We start from the raw sequence: 14,551 nt of genomic DNA on the forward strand, positions 1-14,551 counted from the left end.
GCCCAGCAGTGCAACCACAGTGGCCTGTGAGGTCATTGCCTTTGGATGTCGACAGCTGCCCCTTCCAGCTGGCAGGCCCCTGGGACCAGGCCCACCTCAGCACCTCCAGGATTCCCTGGAGCCTAAAGTCCCCCTCAAGTCAGGCCTCTTCATGCTGACAGACCACCCACAGCTGGCCCCGAAAGGGCCTGAGGTCTCCGAGAGCCACCCAGGCCCCAGTGGCTCTCTGCTCCAAGTTCTAGGGTGTTATCAGACAAGCAGAATCCTCACAGGGTTGGCCCAAATCAGGACTGTTCCTGTTCTCCAAAGTAAACACCCAAGGAGGCTGACTCTGCACAGAGGTCTCTCATCATGTCCCCCTCCTAAGCAGGTGCATGTCCTCTTGGGGAGAGGCTGCCTAGGCTCAGAGCCTTGAGTGAAACTCAGCTTTTCTTTGCCTCAGCTTCCCTAGCTGTGCAACAGACATGACAGGGTAGCGACGCCACGGAGGGGTGTGAGGACGGAAGGAGGCAGCGGGGAGCAGGGAGGCTTTGGCAGGAGCAGCGCTCACACCTCCCTCCTCTATGAGCCAGCTCACAGCCGTGACTTCTCACAGAGCCTCAGACAGGATCCTGGTGCCCAAAGACCACTGCCAACTTGGTCTGAGTCACTGGGCTTTCCTCAGTCACTCACACCCATCTCTACCTTGGGGTTCCCCATCCTCTGAGAAGGGAGATTACAAGAAGGATGGAAGGAAGGTGGGAGCAAGAAGAGAGAGCAGCAGCTCCCATCAGCTCTGCCACAGCCCTGAGCGGCAGGACGGGAGGAACACCCAGGTGTTGGCAGCTGGGCTCAGTCAAGTCCAGAGGACCGGCAGAAGAGGCTGCAAAAAGTGTCCAGGCCTTAAAGGGCAGGTGGAGCTCCCAAGATCCAAGATCAGGAAGAGGGAGGGATGGCAGGGCAGTGCAGGCTCAGCCAGGCCAGGAGCCCCAGGCCATCCTCTGGGAGACCTAGTGGAGCCACTCCAGACCTCGCCAGAACAAGGGACAGAGACGAGGTGACGACAGGGACAGCAGGGAGGGGATCCAGGCCTGGGTGAGGTAGAGGAAAGGAGCTGGCGACACCAGCCAACAGACACTTACTGAATAAGCACTTACTATGTAATGGGGACCAGTCCTAGCTTGTGACAGGCTGCAGCTCATCAAATGCCACCAGCAGCTTCCCCAGGACGTAAGCATACTGCACAGACAGGATCTTGAGGTGGCACAGAAGACAGCAAGGGCATCCAGACTTCGCCTTCCTGTTCCGGGAGCTGGGTGAGGGTGGGGCTCAGACTGCACCAGGACCCCCGCCACTGGCCTGGGGCATTCTCCCCCAGCCTTCACACTCCCCACCTACAAGGACCACCCATTCACGATACCTGACCCAGCCCTGCAGGCAGGAACTTTCAGCCCAGCACACGAGCCCTCGTGAAACTGCAGCTGAAGATACAGAGAGAGATGGTCCACGGCTACTCAGGACAGGAAACACCACGAGACGGACCGAAGTCTGTCTGATTCTCTTCCCCACCATGGTGGAGAAGGGACACAGCAGGACTTGGGACAGATGGGCCCTTTATTAAGCCATGCTCAATCACTAGCAAAATGGCTAGGTACAATGGGCCAATGGGTATCCCCGGCACACACACCACGGTGTCAGTGGGACACAGACATGGACAAGGACACACACACTTATCAAGAGAGAAAGGCCTCAGGGCCAGCACCACTGCCCACTGGCCCTGCACGAGACCCTCCTCGGGCCTGTTCACAAACCCAGTGACCTGGGACATGCCAGCCAGCCTCCTTCCCTCAAAGGCAGTATTACCTACAAATGCTGGGCAGGAATACAGGCACCTCTATTTGGAATGTCATTTGTTAGTAACTGCATACCCTTTAGTTCAAGAAACTGTTTTAAAAGAATGATGATGGTTCATGTCTCTATGGGTGAAAAAAAAATTTAAAAATCCAACAGATATTACCTCCTTAAATCTTGATTTTTAAGAGTTAATACTTCCAAGTATGACATTAGATAAAATTAGACAGGTTGACAAACAGCCTGTGCTGACATGGGTGTGGGTGAACTGGCCCAAGTTTTCCGGCAACATCTGCCGAGGCTCTGATGCACCTTCCTCTAGCTCCTGTCAACTTCCAGCTGAACTCTTCTTATCCCAGCTACAGTAAGGGAAACTGAAGTTCAGGACAGTGTGGCAATGTGTCAGAGGCCATGTGGCCAGTGAGTGTGGGAGCCAGGACATAACAGCAAACTAAGCAAGCAGGCACCTGAGGGACACCTGAGGAGACTGGTGCACCTTCTTCCCAGTTCCCCCCGAGGATGCACCCTCCAGACACACCTCACAAATCTCAGCCAAGGTTCCTGCATTGGCCAAATGCTTGTGATAGGACAGAGCTGACAACTGAAAGGTCCTTAAGCAGGGGGTAGTTCTGTCTGCGACTGTCCCCTCTAGTCGGCTTTTACAGCAGACACAAATTCCAGCTTGTGAACACAGAAGGAGACTGTGCATGCTGCCAGCAGGGGCTCACCACGCACTCAGAAGGGAAGGGTCGGGGAAGGCCAGCCCACCTGAGCTGCAGAGGGGGTGAGCAGAGGGTGCTCCCACTCCGTGTTCTCACAGCCCCCTTGGCCTCCCTCAATCGTCAGCGCATTTCCCTGCCCCCTCAAGATGAGGTCCTTGCTGGAGGGACCACATAACACCTCTCTTGTAGATCTAGTGCCAGCTGAGCCTGGCTCGGAGGAGGCACCAATATGTGCTGACAAATACAGGACCTCAGATTGAATGAGCTCCCCACCCCCACCTGCCCCAGACCCTATCAGTTTTTTTCTGGTACTATCAGAGCACCTACTCCACCAAGCACAGACTTAAGTACCTTCATGTATTAATTCCCTCCACTCTCAAAGGGGATCTGACTGGTCTCCCCAGTGAGGCATGGAGTCTCTGAACAGTCCAGGCACCTGCCTGAGGCCACTGGGAGCAGGATGCTGGGAAGTGGAGCATCCAGGAAGCAGCATAGTGGATCCTGAGACCAAAGGCCAAGAGCCCACCTGGACAAGAAGTCAAGTGGGGAAGGGACAGACCATCACAAAAATTGACAGGTTAGATGCCTGACACCTTGCTCAGCCTTTTCAAATATACCTCGGACCAACCTTCTCTGGGTAGAATGTTGCAGAGGAAGAAGCTAAGGTCCCTGACCATAGCCACATCACCAGCAAGGTGCAAGGCCTGGGTCCAAACCTGGGTTTTCCACCCAGAAAACAACTTCTTCCTGCCCACCCCACAACAAGGCTGGGGAGTCAGGGAGGACTGAGAGAGAAGATGATGTTTAAACCACCCAAGAGAACCACTTCAGGGAAGGACTGCCTAGCTCTCTCACCGCAAGGCTCTCTGGCAGCCTGAGGATCCAACCTCCTTATCCCGGAGTGTAAATCACACAGAAGACACAGGGCTTCATCCACGACAAACACCCACAGACCTACAAGCCAACTGCAGGGAAGGGCCTGGGAGGACAACCAGGACAGGAAGTGGACGAAAGAAGCACTGTACCCGAGAAGCAGCCAGTAGGGTGGTCAGGAGCTGAATGTCCCTAGACATGGGGAGGGACTAGTGGGGTACCCTGGCCAGCTGCGATGGCCACATGCAAGGCAAGCCCCCGACTTGGCCCTTTCCCGGCCTCGGGGCCTATACGGAGGACGCTGAAACCGCTGAAGGCAGCTGCGCCCAGAGAAGGGAAGTGATGTGCCTGAAAATGATGAAGACCCAGATTTGGTCTTTCCCAGTCGGTCACTTGCATCCATCCCAGTGCCCCCAACTCCCCCCACCCCGGGAAGCCAAACACTGCAGAGAACGCCACCCCACCGTGCCCGAGACCTGCCATCAGGGGCAGGCAGGCTGGCCACACCGCAGACCTTGCCGAGAAGACCAGGGTTTCTAGAACGCACACTGCCCACCACTCCTGGGGCCAGCCGCCCACCGCAGCGCCGCCTCCCGGCCGGCCACGCACACTGACCCTGCGAAGTCCCGGTGCTGGCCTGGCCAGCCTGGGGTCAGGGGTCGACTCGGGGGTCGACTCGGCCTGGGGTCAGGGGTCATTTGGCCTGAGTTGGAGACCAGCTCGGGGGTCGCCTTGGTCCCAGTCAGGAGCCAGCTCTGGAGTCGGTGCCGGGGTCAGTCCGGCCCGAGTGAGAGATCCGAGTCGAGGGTCTGGGGTCGGGACCCGTAACGAGAGGGTGTGGCGCCGGCCGCCCTTGCCCCTTACCTCCTTGAGCTGCTCCATCTCGCCGCGGATGGCCTCGTAGTCCACCTCGAGCTCCTCGAATTGCAGTTTGAGTTGGTGCTTCTCCTCAAGCACTGCCAGCCCGTACTCGGCCGCCTGGATCTTCTCACGCGTGGTCTCGGCCAGCTCGTGCGACAGCCGCTTCACCTCCGCGCGCAACCATTCCGGCTGCGCCTCCATCACCAGCCTCGCGTACTCCTCTTCCTCGGACGGCGCGGACATGGTGGCCACGGCTGGGGTCGCGCCACTCCCTCCGAGGCTCAGGCCGGGCTCTCGTCCGCCGCCGCCTCCGTCTCCACCGCCACCGCCGCCGCCGCCGCCGCCGCCGCCTAGCCCGACTGCTCCCCGGCCGCCGCCCGCCCGCCGCCACCGCCACCACCGCCGCGCAGCCGCAGTGAGTTTGCTACCGCGCGGGGCACGGTGGGGGCCACAGTCCCGCTCGCGGTAACTACAAGGCCCGTAGCGCCCCGCGCCCGTCTTCTCTAGCCCGTGATTGGCCTTGAGCCCCGCGTCAGGCGGCCCCTCCGAATGCCGTCGCTTCCGCCACGGCTGCGCGGTGCGTTGTGGGGATCGTAGTCCTTCTTGCGCGCCGACTACAAGGCCCGTCGTGCCCCACGCCCTGCCCGCTCCCGGCAGTGATTGGCCCACGCAGCCTCCGTCGCAGAGCCGGAAACCCTGGTGTTTTCTGGTGTCTTCCTTGGGCCTGCGAGGCGGCGGTCGGTGGTACGCGGGGTCGCCTAGGAGGACGCGACCTTCGCTGGGCAGGGGGTGGGTGGAGCAGGACTCCGATCCGAACCGCCCGGAGCATTGTGGGGACTGCGGGCCGTGTGGCGATGGGGACTGGAATCCGACGGTTCATACTGGCGCGGCCAGCCCAGGACCTGTCCCCTGGGGGAAATAGTCAAACCGCTAGCTAAAGAGGCGCCTTCGCCCCAAGTAAATGCCAAATGCCAGACGTAGACTCCAGTGCATCCACATGGTTAGATTAGGTTATGCGCTTTGACATCAGTATCACGAGCTGGTTCTGATCTCATGGCATGGGTGCTGCTGGGTATTCTTTGTTATTACTATCCTGTGAGAAGATAGTTGAGACTGCAAATATCCCGTCACTCCTCAAGCTTTTAAAATTTTTATTGGGGCGTACTTGATTTATAATATTGTATGAATTTCAAGTGTACAACATAGTGATTCACAGTTTTTAAAGACTATATTCCACTTACAGTTATTATAAAATATTGGTGATATTCTCTGTGCTGTACAATATATCCTTGTAGCTTAACTTTTTATACATAGTAGTTTGTACCTATTAATCGCTTACCGCTAACTTGCCCCTTCCTCTGTTTCTCCACACTGGAACCACTAGTTTGTTCACTTTATCTGTGAGTCTGTTTCTGTTTTGTTATATTCACTAGTTTGTTTTATTATTTTTTTTAAGTCCACATAAAGATAATAACATACATTTGTCTTTCTCTGTATTATTTCACTAAGCATGATACCCTGAAGGTCCACCCATGTTGTTGCAAATGGCAAAATTTCATTGTTTTTTTCTGACTGAGTCCATTGTGTATGTATACCACATCATCATTATCCATTCAGCTGTTGATGGATGTTTAAGTTGTTTTCATGTCTTGGCTATTGTAAGTAATGCTGCTATGAACATTGGGGTGCATGTATTGTTTTGAATAAGGATTTTTGTTTTCTCCAGATATATACCCAGGAGTGGAATTGCTGGATCATATGGTGGGTTCTGTTTTTAGTTTTTTGAGGAATCTCCATACTGTTTTCCATAGTGGCTGCACCAACTTACATTCCCACCAACAGTGTACAGGGTTCCCTTTTCTCCGCACCCTCTCCAACATTTGTCATTTGTGGTCTTTTGATGATAGCCATTCTGTCAGTTGTGAGTGATATCTCATTGTGGTTTTGATTTGCATTTAGTTGATGATTAGCAATGTTGAGCATCTTTTCATGTGCCTGTTAGCCATCCAAATGTCTTCCTTGGAAAAATATCTATGTAGGTCTTCAGCCCATTTTTTTAATTAGGGTTTTTTGTTTTTTTTTTTTTTTTTTTGATATTGAGTTGTATGAGCTCCTCAAACTTTTAACCCACTAGTTTTCATTGGTATTTCTTGCCTACATGAATGATTAGTGTACTATTTCTTTTCTATTTGCATCGTTCTTTCTCCACTTACTAGCTTTGTACTATAGGGAAGATATTTCGTTCATTAGTGTATGGTCTGTAGATTCTTATTTTACTTAATGAATTACAATCCATTACTCTCCTTATTCACTTAGATGCTCAAATGTGGCAGATTTGGCCAGTGGGAGCTCCATTATCTCTGTGTCCTTTCAACATGTCAAAACTTTTGACCATTTTCTTACTTTCTGGTGAAGTTGTCCCAGAATCATGTACTCTCTGTGTCCCAAACCTGCAGTCAGCTATTTCTCCAAGGAGCCTTGATTCCTCTTAGTGGTTTAATGTTTTATTTATATGAGGAGAATATGTCATAATTTTACTTGTGAAATTAAAAACTGATTTTTAGGGCATTCAACAACAGTAGGAGTAGGATGCCAAATCAGCCTGTCTGTCTGTCCTGGTTTTAGCACTGAGAGTCCCAGATTTTGGGTAACCTTCAGGCCTGGGACACACCATTCAATCTAAGGGGGAGAGATCCTAGGGAAAAGAACGGAAAAGACACTGCCTTGTTTGAGTGAAGTTAACATAGGAGGAAGGACTGATGCTCTGAGAATTGGTGGCCCCTTCTGACCCAAGCTGGCCAAACTCCGAAGTCCCACCCGACTCCAGGCCTTCAGATGGGGCTGGCCTGAGGAGAGAGGGGGTAAGGCTGTGGGAATCTGGTACAGGCATTGACCACAGAGCTTGGAACTTGGAGACAGGGTGGTGGTGGAAGGCGACAGGCTAGGACTCTTCTAGGTGCTGGGGACAGAGGGCCTGCCACTGGGGGAGTCATGGTGGGTGACAGTGTTGGGGAGACAGGCATCAGGAAAGGATTCCCTGAGGAGGTGAAACTGAGTGGAGACCCAAAGGATGCACAGCAATTGGCTGGCCAGGGTGCTTGGATAGGGGACTGGCAAGGACAAGAGAAGCAGGGCCGCTTTTGCTGGGCTGCAGCTGGGCCTCCAGCACTGCCGGGCACCTGCCCTGCGTCCCCTTGGTGCGTCCTCACAACACCCCAGGAGGTGGGAACTGTGTTTTACAAATGAGAAGACAGGCTCAGGACAAAATCCTCAGTACCACCTTTGACTTCTTACGCCTGTCATCAGACTTGTAACTAGCAAACGACAGACCTCCTAGCCTTGGCCTCCTGCCCTCCCGACTACGTCCTCTGTGGCTCGAGCCCCATCACCTCCCACCCAAACTATTGTCGCTTTCCGCCAAACCCCTCACCCTATCTATTGTCTCACAGCAGCAGAAGGATCCTTAGACCCGGAGCAGATCACACCCCCTCTGCTCATAACCCCGTCTTTAAGTACTTTCAGTCTGCTGTAGCAACACCATGATCAGGAGGCTTATAAGCTACAGACATTTATTTCTCAGGGGGCTGGAAGTCCAAGGTTACGGTGCTGGCAGATTCAGTGTCTGGTGGGAACCCGCTTCCTCTTCCTTCGCTGTGTCCTCCCATGGCAGGAGGGGTGAGGGGGCTCTCTGGGGGGCGGGAGTCTGTCAGTGAAAATAAACAAAAAATAATCAATAATAAGAATAGATGAATTTTACTTGAGCCAAACTGGGGACTCTGACCCAGAAGCCAGCTTCCCAGATTATTATGAGAAGGTGCTCCAGAGAAGCATGGGTTTTAAGCACAATTTCACATCTTATCAGAACAAAGAACATGAAACAGGTATACATTTCTTTAAGGTGTCAAAAAAAAAAAAAAAAAAAAAAAAAAAGACCACGTACACAGCAAGTCCGTACGGCCTTGTCACCTGGGGAGGGAGTCTTACCATCAAAGGAGTACCCGCATTGGTGTCCCCGGGCAGAGACGCGTTTAATCCTTATTTTTAACTTGGATATTCTTCACTCTGGTCAATGTGCTCTTTTCTTTAATAATTAAAGTAGATGTACAATGTATTCTTTTTTTGTGGCGTTGTTAGGTTTTATAGGCTTGGTATTTCATATGCTAATGAGAAGGAGGATTATTCCAATTACATTGCGGAAGGGGCAGGGATTTCCGGGAGTCAGGCCCCCTGCCCATTTTTTGACCTTTTATGGTCAGCCGAGGAACTGCCCTGGTGCTTGTGAGTGTGCCATGAGTCCCAAGGTCTACTGGAAGCCACATCCTACCCATCTCGGTTCTAACCTGTTTGTCCTGTCTTCAACTGCTGTGTCATTCCTTCAATGGTTGTGCCCTGACCCCTTCCCTCCTGTCTCATTCCCTCCTTAGAGATCTTACTCCCATATTCTTATGGGGAGCAGAGGGACAACGATCAGTCTTCTGTAGCTGCTTCAGGACTGAGTAAGGGCATTGACCCTGCCTGTCAGGGACTAAAAATCTCTGGATGCCTGATCTAGGGGTCCCAGGGACAGGACAGATGGTGACATGGCTGGAATCCTCGTACAGTCATAATCTTGATGCGGAACTGTTGGAACTGCTTCCATAGCCTTCTTGTGACTATTCTTGAAGATGAAGCTCTTTTGCAACAGCACCAGAGTCCAACAGTAACTCTCCATAAATGACAAAAGACTTAAGAAGGTGTGGTTAAATACCAGATTGCAATGTAATCAGCAAGGAAGCTTGGTCACAATTACTGGAATTATGACTGACTACACTTAACATACCAGATAATCCTAGGTAATTTGCTATTTCTCCAAGATGCCTCAGGGTTTGTCTTCCACAAACCTCCCACAATTTTCTGTATTTATATTATTTTGCCCCTTATTTTCTTTTCCATTCAGAAACAACCAGCTTTAGGACAAAATCTGCTTTATTTTCCCTTAACAAAATGCAATTCCATTCCTCATACCTTCTTTTACTGAAAACACAGATCTTACTTTCTGGCACCCTGAAATGTTTCCCTTACATTTAGTAGCTTTAGTTTTACTTTCCTTCCTAGGTACAGCAGGAGTATTATACTTAACATTGATGACTCTAAAGACATGTCTATATTAATCAAACCAACAAGCTTAAGCTAGCTTCAATATCAGATATCAATTTCCAGATCACATGGACCTGAAATTCACTCTGGCCACTTACGTTTATATTTCTATTTACATAAGCACTTAATTTCCTTTAGCCAATTAACTAGTGCTCTTTTACAAATTAATTTTGGCAATGCCACATATCTATCACACGCATATAGATACATACAAACACACAAACGCAGAGATCTCATAGTTCCCATTGGCCATGAATCAGGTCCAATAATGTAAGACTCTTCAATGACAAGAGATTGGATTCAAAGTGGGTTTCCGGCAGATGGAATAAATCAAAGCCACATGTCTAGATGGCCTAACACTTTTTACTAATATTTATGGAAAAGACGCAAGATTTCCATTGGTCCTTGACAAGTTCCAAATTACTTACCCCCTTTCTCGAAATTTGCATTTTAAAAAGATAGTGAGATAAGCGTTCCTGGTTTTCTCCAGGAAAATGCATCTCAAAGGCTTGAGAAGAAAAGCAAGTTGCTCCTAGGTGTGGGTGGGGAGGGCTATGTATGACCTCTGTATTTTCTGCTCAATTCTGTTGTGAACCTGAAACAGCTCTAAAAGAATAAAGTCTATTAAAAAAAAAAAAGAGAAAGAAACAGTATTGGATATCTGGTGGACAAAGAGATGACCACCTTAATGCCATATGAGCAGTTGGAGTCCTGGTACCTACAAACTCTGTACAGTAACCCTGTGTGACCCTTGCAAAAGGAGAATTGCTTGCTTGCTGATGGAGCATTTACACAGACTGGAGCTCTTGGCAAAAGCCCATGAGTGCCACCCAGTGGTGATCATAGGAATTTTGGGGCTGAAAGTAGAAATACCCACGTTATGTTGTGTGGTATTAGAGACACACTCTGATAAAGAAGGCAGTGGCCAGAAGCATTCCATAATAATGCGGAAATGGCTTATACAGGAAGGTGTTATGAGAGAATGCAAAGAAGTACTCATAATATTCATGTGCAGGTGGCCTTTTTCCCTTTAGGGCAGCTTTGGAACCATGAGGAGCTGCAGCTCTCTATTGACTAAAAAAGAGTCCATTTGATTTACAAATGGCAGCACCAAGGTGGATGGACAACGTTTTGGTTCAAAAGTCAGTGCACTGCAATCGACTAATGGAAAAACTCTAGTTGAAGAACAAATCAGCTCAGTGTGTTGAATTTCGTGCTGTTTTCTTGCTGGGATGATAAGAGCCTTTCAGTGTGGGTTTCTACTGACTGATGGGCAGTGGCCGATGGCCTTGCCATACAGCCAGGCAGAAGGGCCTTGGAAAACTGGACTTTTAAAGAAAAATAGGTGATCTGATTAGAAATGAAAAGTAAGATGGTGTGCCCAGGGTCACATTTGGTACATCAGCCACGATGGCCGGAAAATGGACCATTAAAGGATGTTCGTGTAGAACATGGCCCCATGAAATTACTCTGGGGATCAAAGGGGCACATTCAAGCCGGCCGTGTCGATGCGCTTCCGGAGACCCCATATGCAGCTGCAAAGTAGACAGTATGAGACCACTGCCAGTGGTCCCAGGGGGTATAAATGAGTCCTGACAGGAATAGACACTGACTCTGGACTGGGCTTTGCTCACCTGGTAGCAGATGCAAATGCTCAAAGTACCATAAAGGGACTGAACAGAAGATGCCGTACCCATTTCAACTGCCACGTCACATTTTTTTTAGACCAAGGAACACCCTTTATGACCCACCTAAGCAAAGAGATACCTCGTTAAGTGGACTCATCATGTTACGTAGCACCCTCAGAGCAGTGATTTAATAGAGAATGGTAATTCTGTACCTGTGTAACCCATCCCTCTATGAAAGGAAGTGAACTGAAGGAGAGGCACTTGCTAGGCTAAGATTGCTGCTCAGTTTGGGTCAGTGTAGTGGTGGAAAAGTTTGGGTTGAAACCAATGACAGATTGAAGGTGAACTAGTAGTTGAGAGCAAAGAAATAAACACATCAAAGGTTATGCAACAAGGGAAATCAACATTACCTTGGTGCCTCGAGGTAATCTCAGTCCAGGAGAACTGATAGTGTCTCTTAGCACAAGTATACCAGATGTCCAGAAGGGTGAACCCATATGTTTGCTCTAGGAACCTGACAAGGTCACGTGGCAGTCTGTAAGCCCAGTTGACATCCCACAGGAAGACATCGTGGCCATGTGATACATTGGTGAACAGGATCGATTCTCGATGGCTCAGTGGAATTCCAGGGATGCGCCGGTATCTTAACTCTTCCTTCTCAGGTTGTGTCTACTACAGAGGATATCACCAGGGAAGGAACTTTTGGAGATTACTCCTTACCAGGACTTCAGGCCATGTGGCATTTGGCTTCCAGCAGACTGATTACTGTGTAACTACAAATCTTAACAATCGAATGCTTGGAGAGGTCCCTGGTTTTCATGGACAAAATACAGCAGCGGCACTCCCGACATAACAGTGTTCAGTGCACAAGTACATACCATCTTTTCCCTGGATGGAAAGCTGCTAGATAGAACAGGAAAAACCAGTGGGTTCCTGACAGTGTTAAAGCGGTGGTAGTCATGTGGTGGGTTCAGATTCCCCTGGGAAACAGGTCCACTGTGAACAGAAAAGATGATGGGAGGCTTTATTGGCATACTCAGACTAAAGTATGTATACGTGTGACCACTGCTCATCTAACAGTACTATGAGGTCCCGGCATTTTTGGATACAAAACATGTATCTTTATTGCGCTCAGAATATTAGTCCACAGTGGCAGCAACGTTCCTGGTGGATTAACCGGTGGTGGCCCACAGACAGAACCCGGAGGAAGGTAAGTGATAGAATTCAGTCTGGAAAGATCATGAGGCTTTTATGAAGTGGGCTGGGCAGAGTTAGTTAACAAATAATGCTGGATAATGCTGGTACCCAGCTTTGGGAAAAGGCTGAAACTGGACCCAACGTGGCCTCTTGACAATTTTATTTCAGATGGAAACCAAAGTGGCCATGGGGCAGTGACCCTCCATCCTGGCTGCTGAGGCCCTGGGGCACACCGAGGGAAGCCTTATGGACCATCAAACTTGAGACGTTCACCGGGGCACTTGTAAGTTACACTGATGCACCATGCCTGCCCTTGACCACAGAACAGACCAGAATAAGACACATCCTGTGGTACAGTTAGCGAGGGAAAGAATTAAGTCTGAATCCCACCTGTGTCCCTGTGGGAGGGAAGTGATGCTTGTTGTATAAAAACACACAAGGGAGATCGGCCAAGATGAGAGTAGAAATATGCGGAGCTCACCTCCTCTTACAGGCACAGAAAAATTACAACTATTTATAGAGCAACCATTGGTGAAAAAGATCAGAGCCTATCATAAAAGACCTTCTGCAACTAAAGATAAAGAAGGAGACACAATGAAAGGTGTAGAAGGGGCAGAGTTGCAATGTAGTCAGGTCTTACACTCCTGGGTGAATAACTCATAAATGGGAGCACAATTACTACTGCAAAGGCCCTTCCAGAGGAGTGACGGGCCCCGACCTGGGGATCCTGATCTGGGAAGGCAAGCCCACGGAAGGTTTGGCTTTGAAGGCCAGTGGCGCTTACTTCCGGGAGTCCCAGAGGGTGGGGGGGTATAGTGACTCGATGCTTAAAGAGCCCACACACATACGTGGTCCAGGACCCAGGGCAGAAGCAGTAATGTGTCAGGAGCCTGGGCCAGACCTGCCTCTTGATGGGGGGAGTCTCCTGGAGAGGCATGAGGCAACTGCCGCTTACTCCGGGGCCATGAACACCGGCAGAAGCCATTTTTTTGGAGCTCGTTCTGTGATGGAGACACTGCTGCTGGCAGGTGCCATTTTGAAATCTCCCCTCTAGCTTATCAGCCTCAGGACCCAGCCCCAACCGCTCCCCTACAATAGCCTGCAGGCACCAGTACTGGGACAGCTCATGCAAAGCAACTACCCAGGTGGGGACACGGCCCCATCATCCAGCAAACAGGCGGCCTTGAGACTCCCTGAGCCTAGAGCTGCCCCTGGACGTGGCCTTGGCCACTAGAGGGCCCAGGACCTAGCCCCACACACCATCACACAGGCATTAGATCTGGGGCCGCCAGAGACCCGCAGCCTTACCCACCAGCAGACAGACTCCAGCCACAGGGCACATACAACCCGGCAACCTGTGGACCCAGCCTAGCCACCAGCAGGCCAGCACCAGCCCTGGGACCAACACAAGCTTGAGAACATGGTGGGCCCCACACCAGCTGTGTCAGGATCCAGCCCCACCCAAGAGCAGTGCAAACCAGCTCCGGAGCCCCTGGGCCTTGCAGCCAGATCCCAGGACCTGGCTCTGCCCAGCGGTGGGCAGCCTCTAGCTCCTGGATCTGGTGTCACCCACCAGTGCATTATTAGCACTCTGTTAGATGAGTGCTGGGGGCTGGCACCCCAGCCCCTCTCCTCATTGTCTAGTCAGGGCGGCTGCAACTCGAATAGTCATCAGGCCTCTGTGCTCTCTCTAGAGGCTCCCATGCCAGGCTGAATGCTCTGCTGTCACCATCTGTGTTCTTAAAACTTTTGTTTTTGAACATGTCTTAAAAGTGAAGGCAGATGGGACAATGGCGCATTCACGGGGACCCTGATGGTCCTACCACCCACCAGCATCCTTCTTCCCTAGAACAGGCTCTTTCTGGTGCCCAGGCCCTGCCCAGCCTCCCTGTCACCTTCTACCTGGAGCAGCAACAGATCCCTTTGGCCAGGGAGGCTGGATGCAGGTATGGGAGGGTTGGGGTCAGATATACACATGCTGGGGTGTCTGTGGGCAGGGGGGTGGGCAATGCTGCATTAATTCAGGCTCTGAGTGTGGCTGAGACTTAAAGACACCTCAGGTGATGGCCATGGGGAATGCAGAAGCCCCAGTTTCCTCAGAGACCCCCAAGAAGGCAGGAGGGCGGCACAGGTGCCCATGAAGGTCTGTACCCTTGTGCATGCCTTGAGCCCACGTGCAGTCCCTTGGCTGGCTCTGAGCTCGGGACCCTCCCTTCCTCTTTCCAACCTTCCTGGGCCCAGCTTGCAGCACCCTCTGTCAGGAATGAGCTGCAAACTGCAGATAGTATGAATCTGTATCGCTTT

The 14,551-nt window shown here is 50.9% G+C and overlaps 1 protein-coding gene across 1 annotated transcript in view; it reads right to left on the bottom strand.

Moving 5' to 3' along the window:
* BICD2 (BICD cargo adaptor 2) overlaps positions 1–4,704 on the bottom strand; it is a 54,195-nt gene extending 49,491 nt beyond the window's left edge. Inside the window, 1 exon segment of the mRNA XM_032477411.1 lies at positions 4,290–4,704. Within this exon segment, the coding sequence (XP_032333302.1) occupies positions 4,290–4,529 (240 nt within the window). The 5' untranslated portion in view covers positions 4,530–4,704.
* Between the last annotated feature and the right edge of the window lie 9,847 nt (positions 4,705–14,551).

Source organism: Camelus ferus, chromosome 4 (assembly GCF_009834535.1).
Source record: "Camelus ferus isolate YT-003-E chromosome 4, BCGSAC_Cfer_1.0, whole genome shotgun sequence".
NCBI lineage: Eukaryota > Metazoa > Chordata > Mammalia > Artiodactyla > Camelidae > Camelus > Camelus ferus.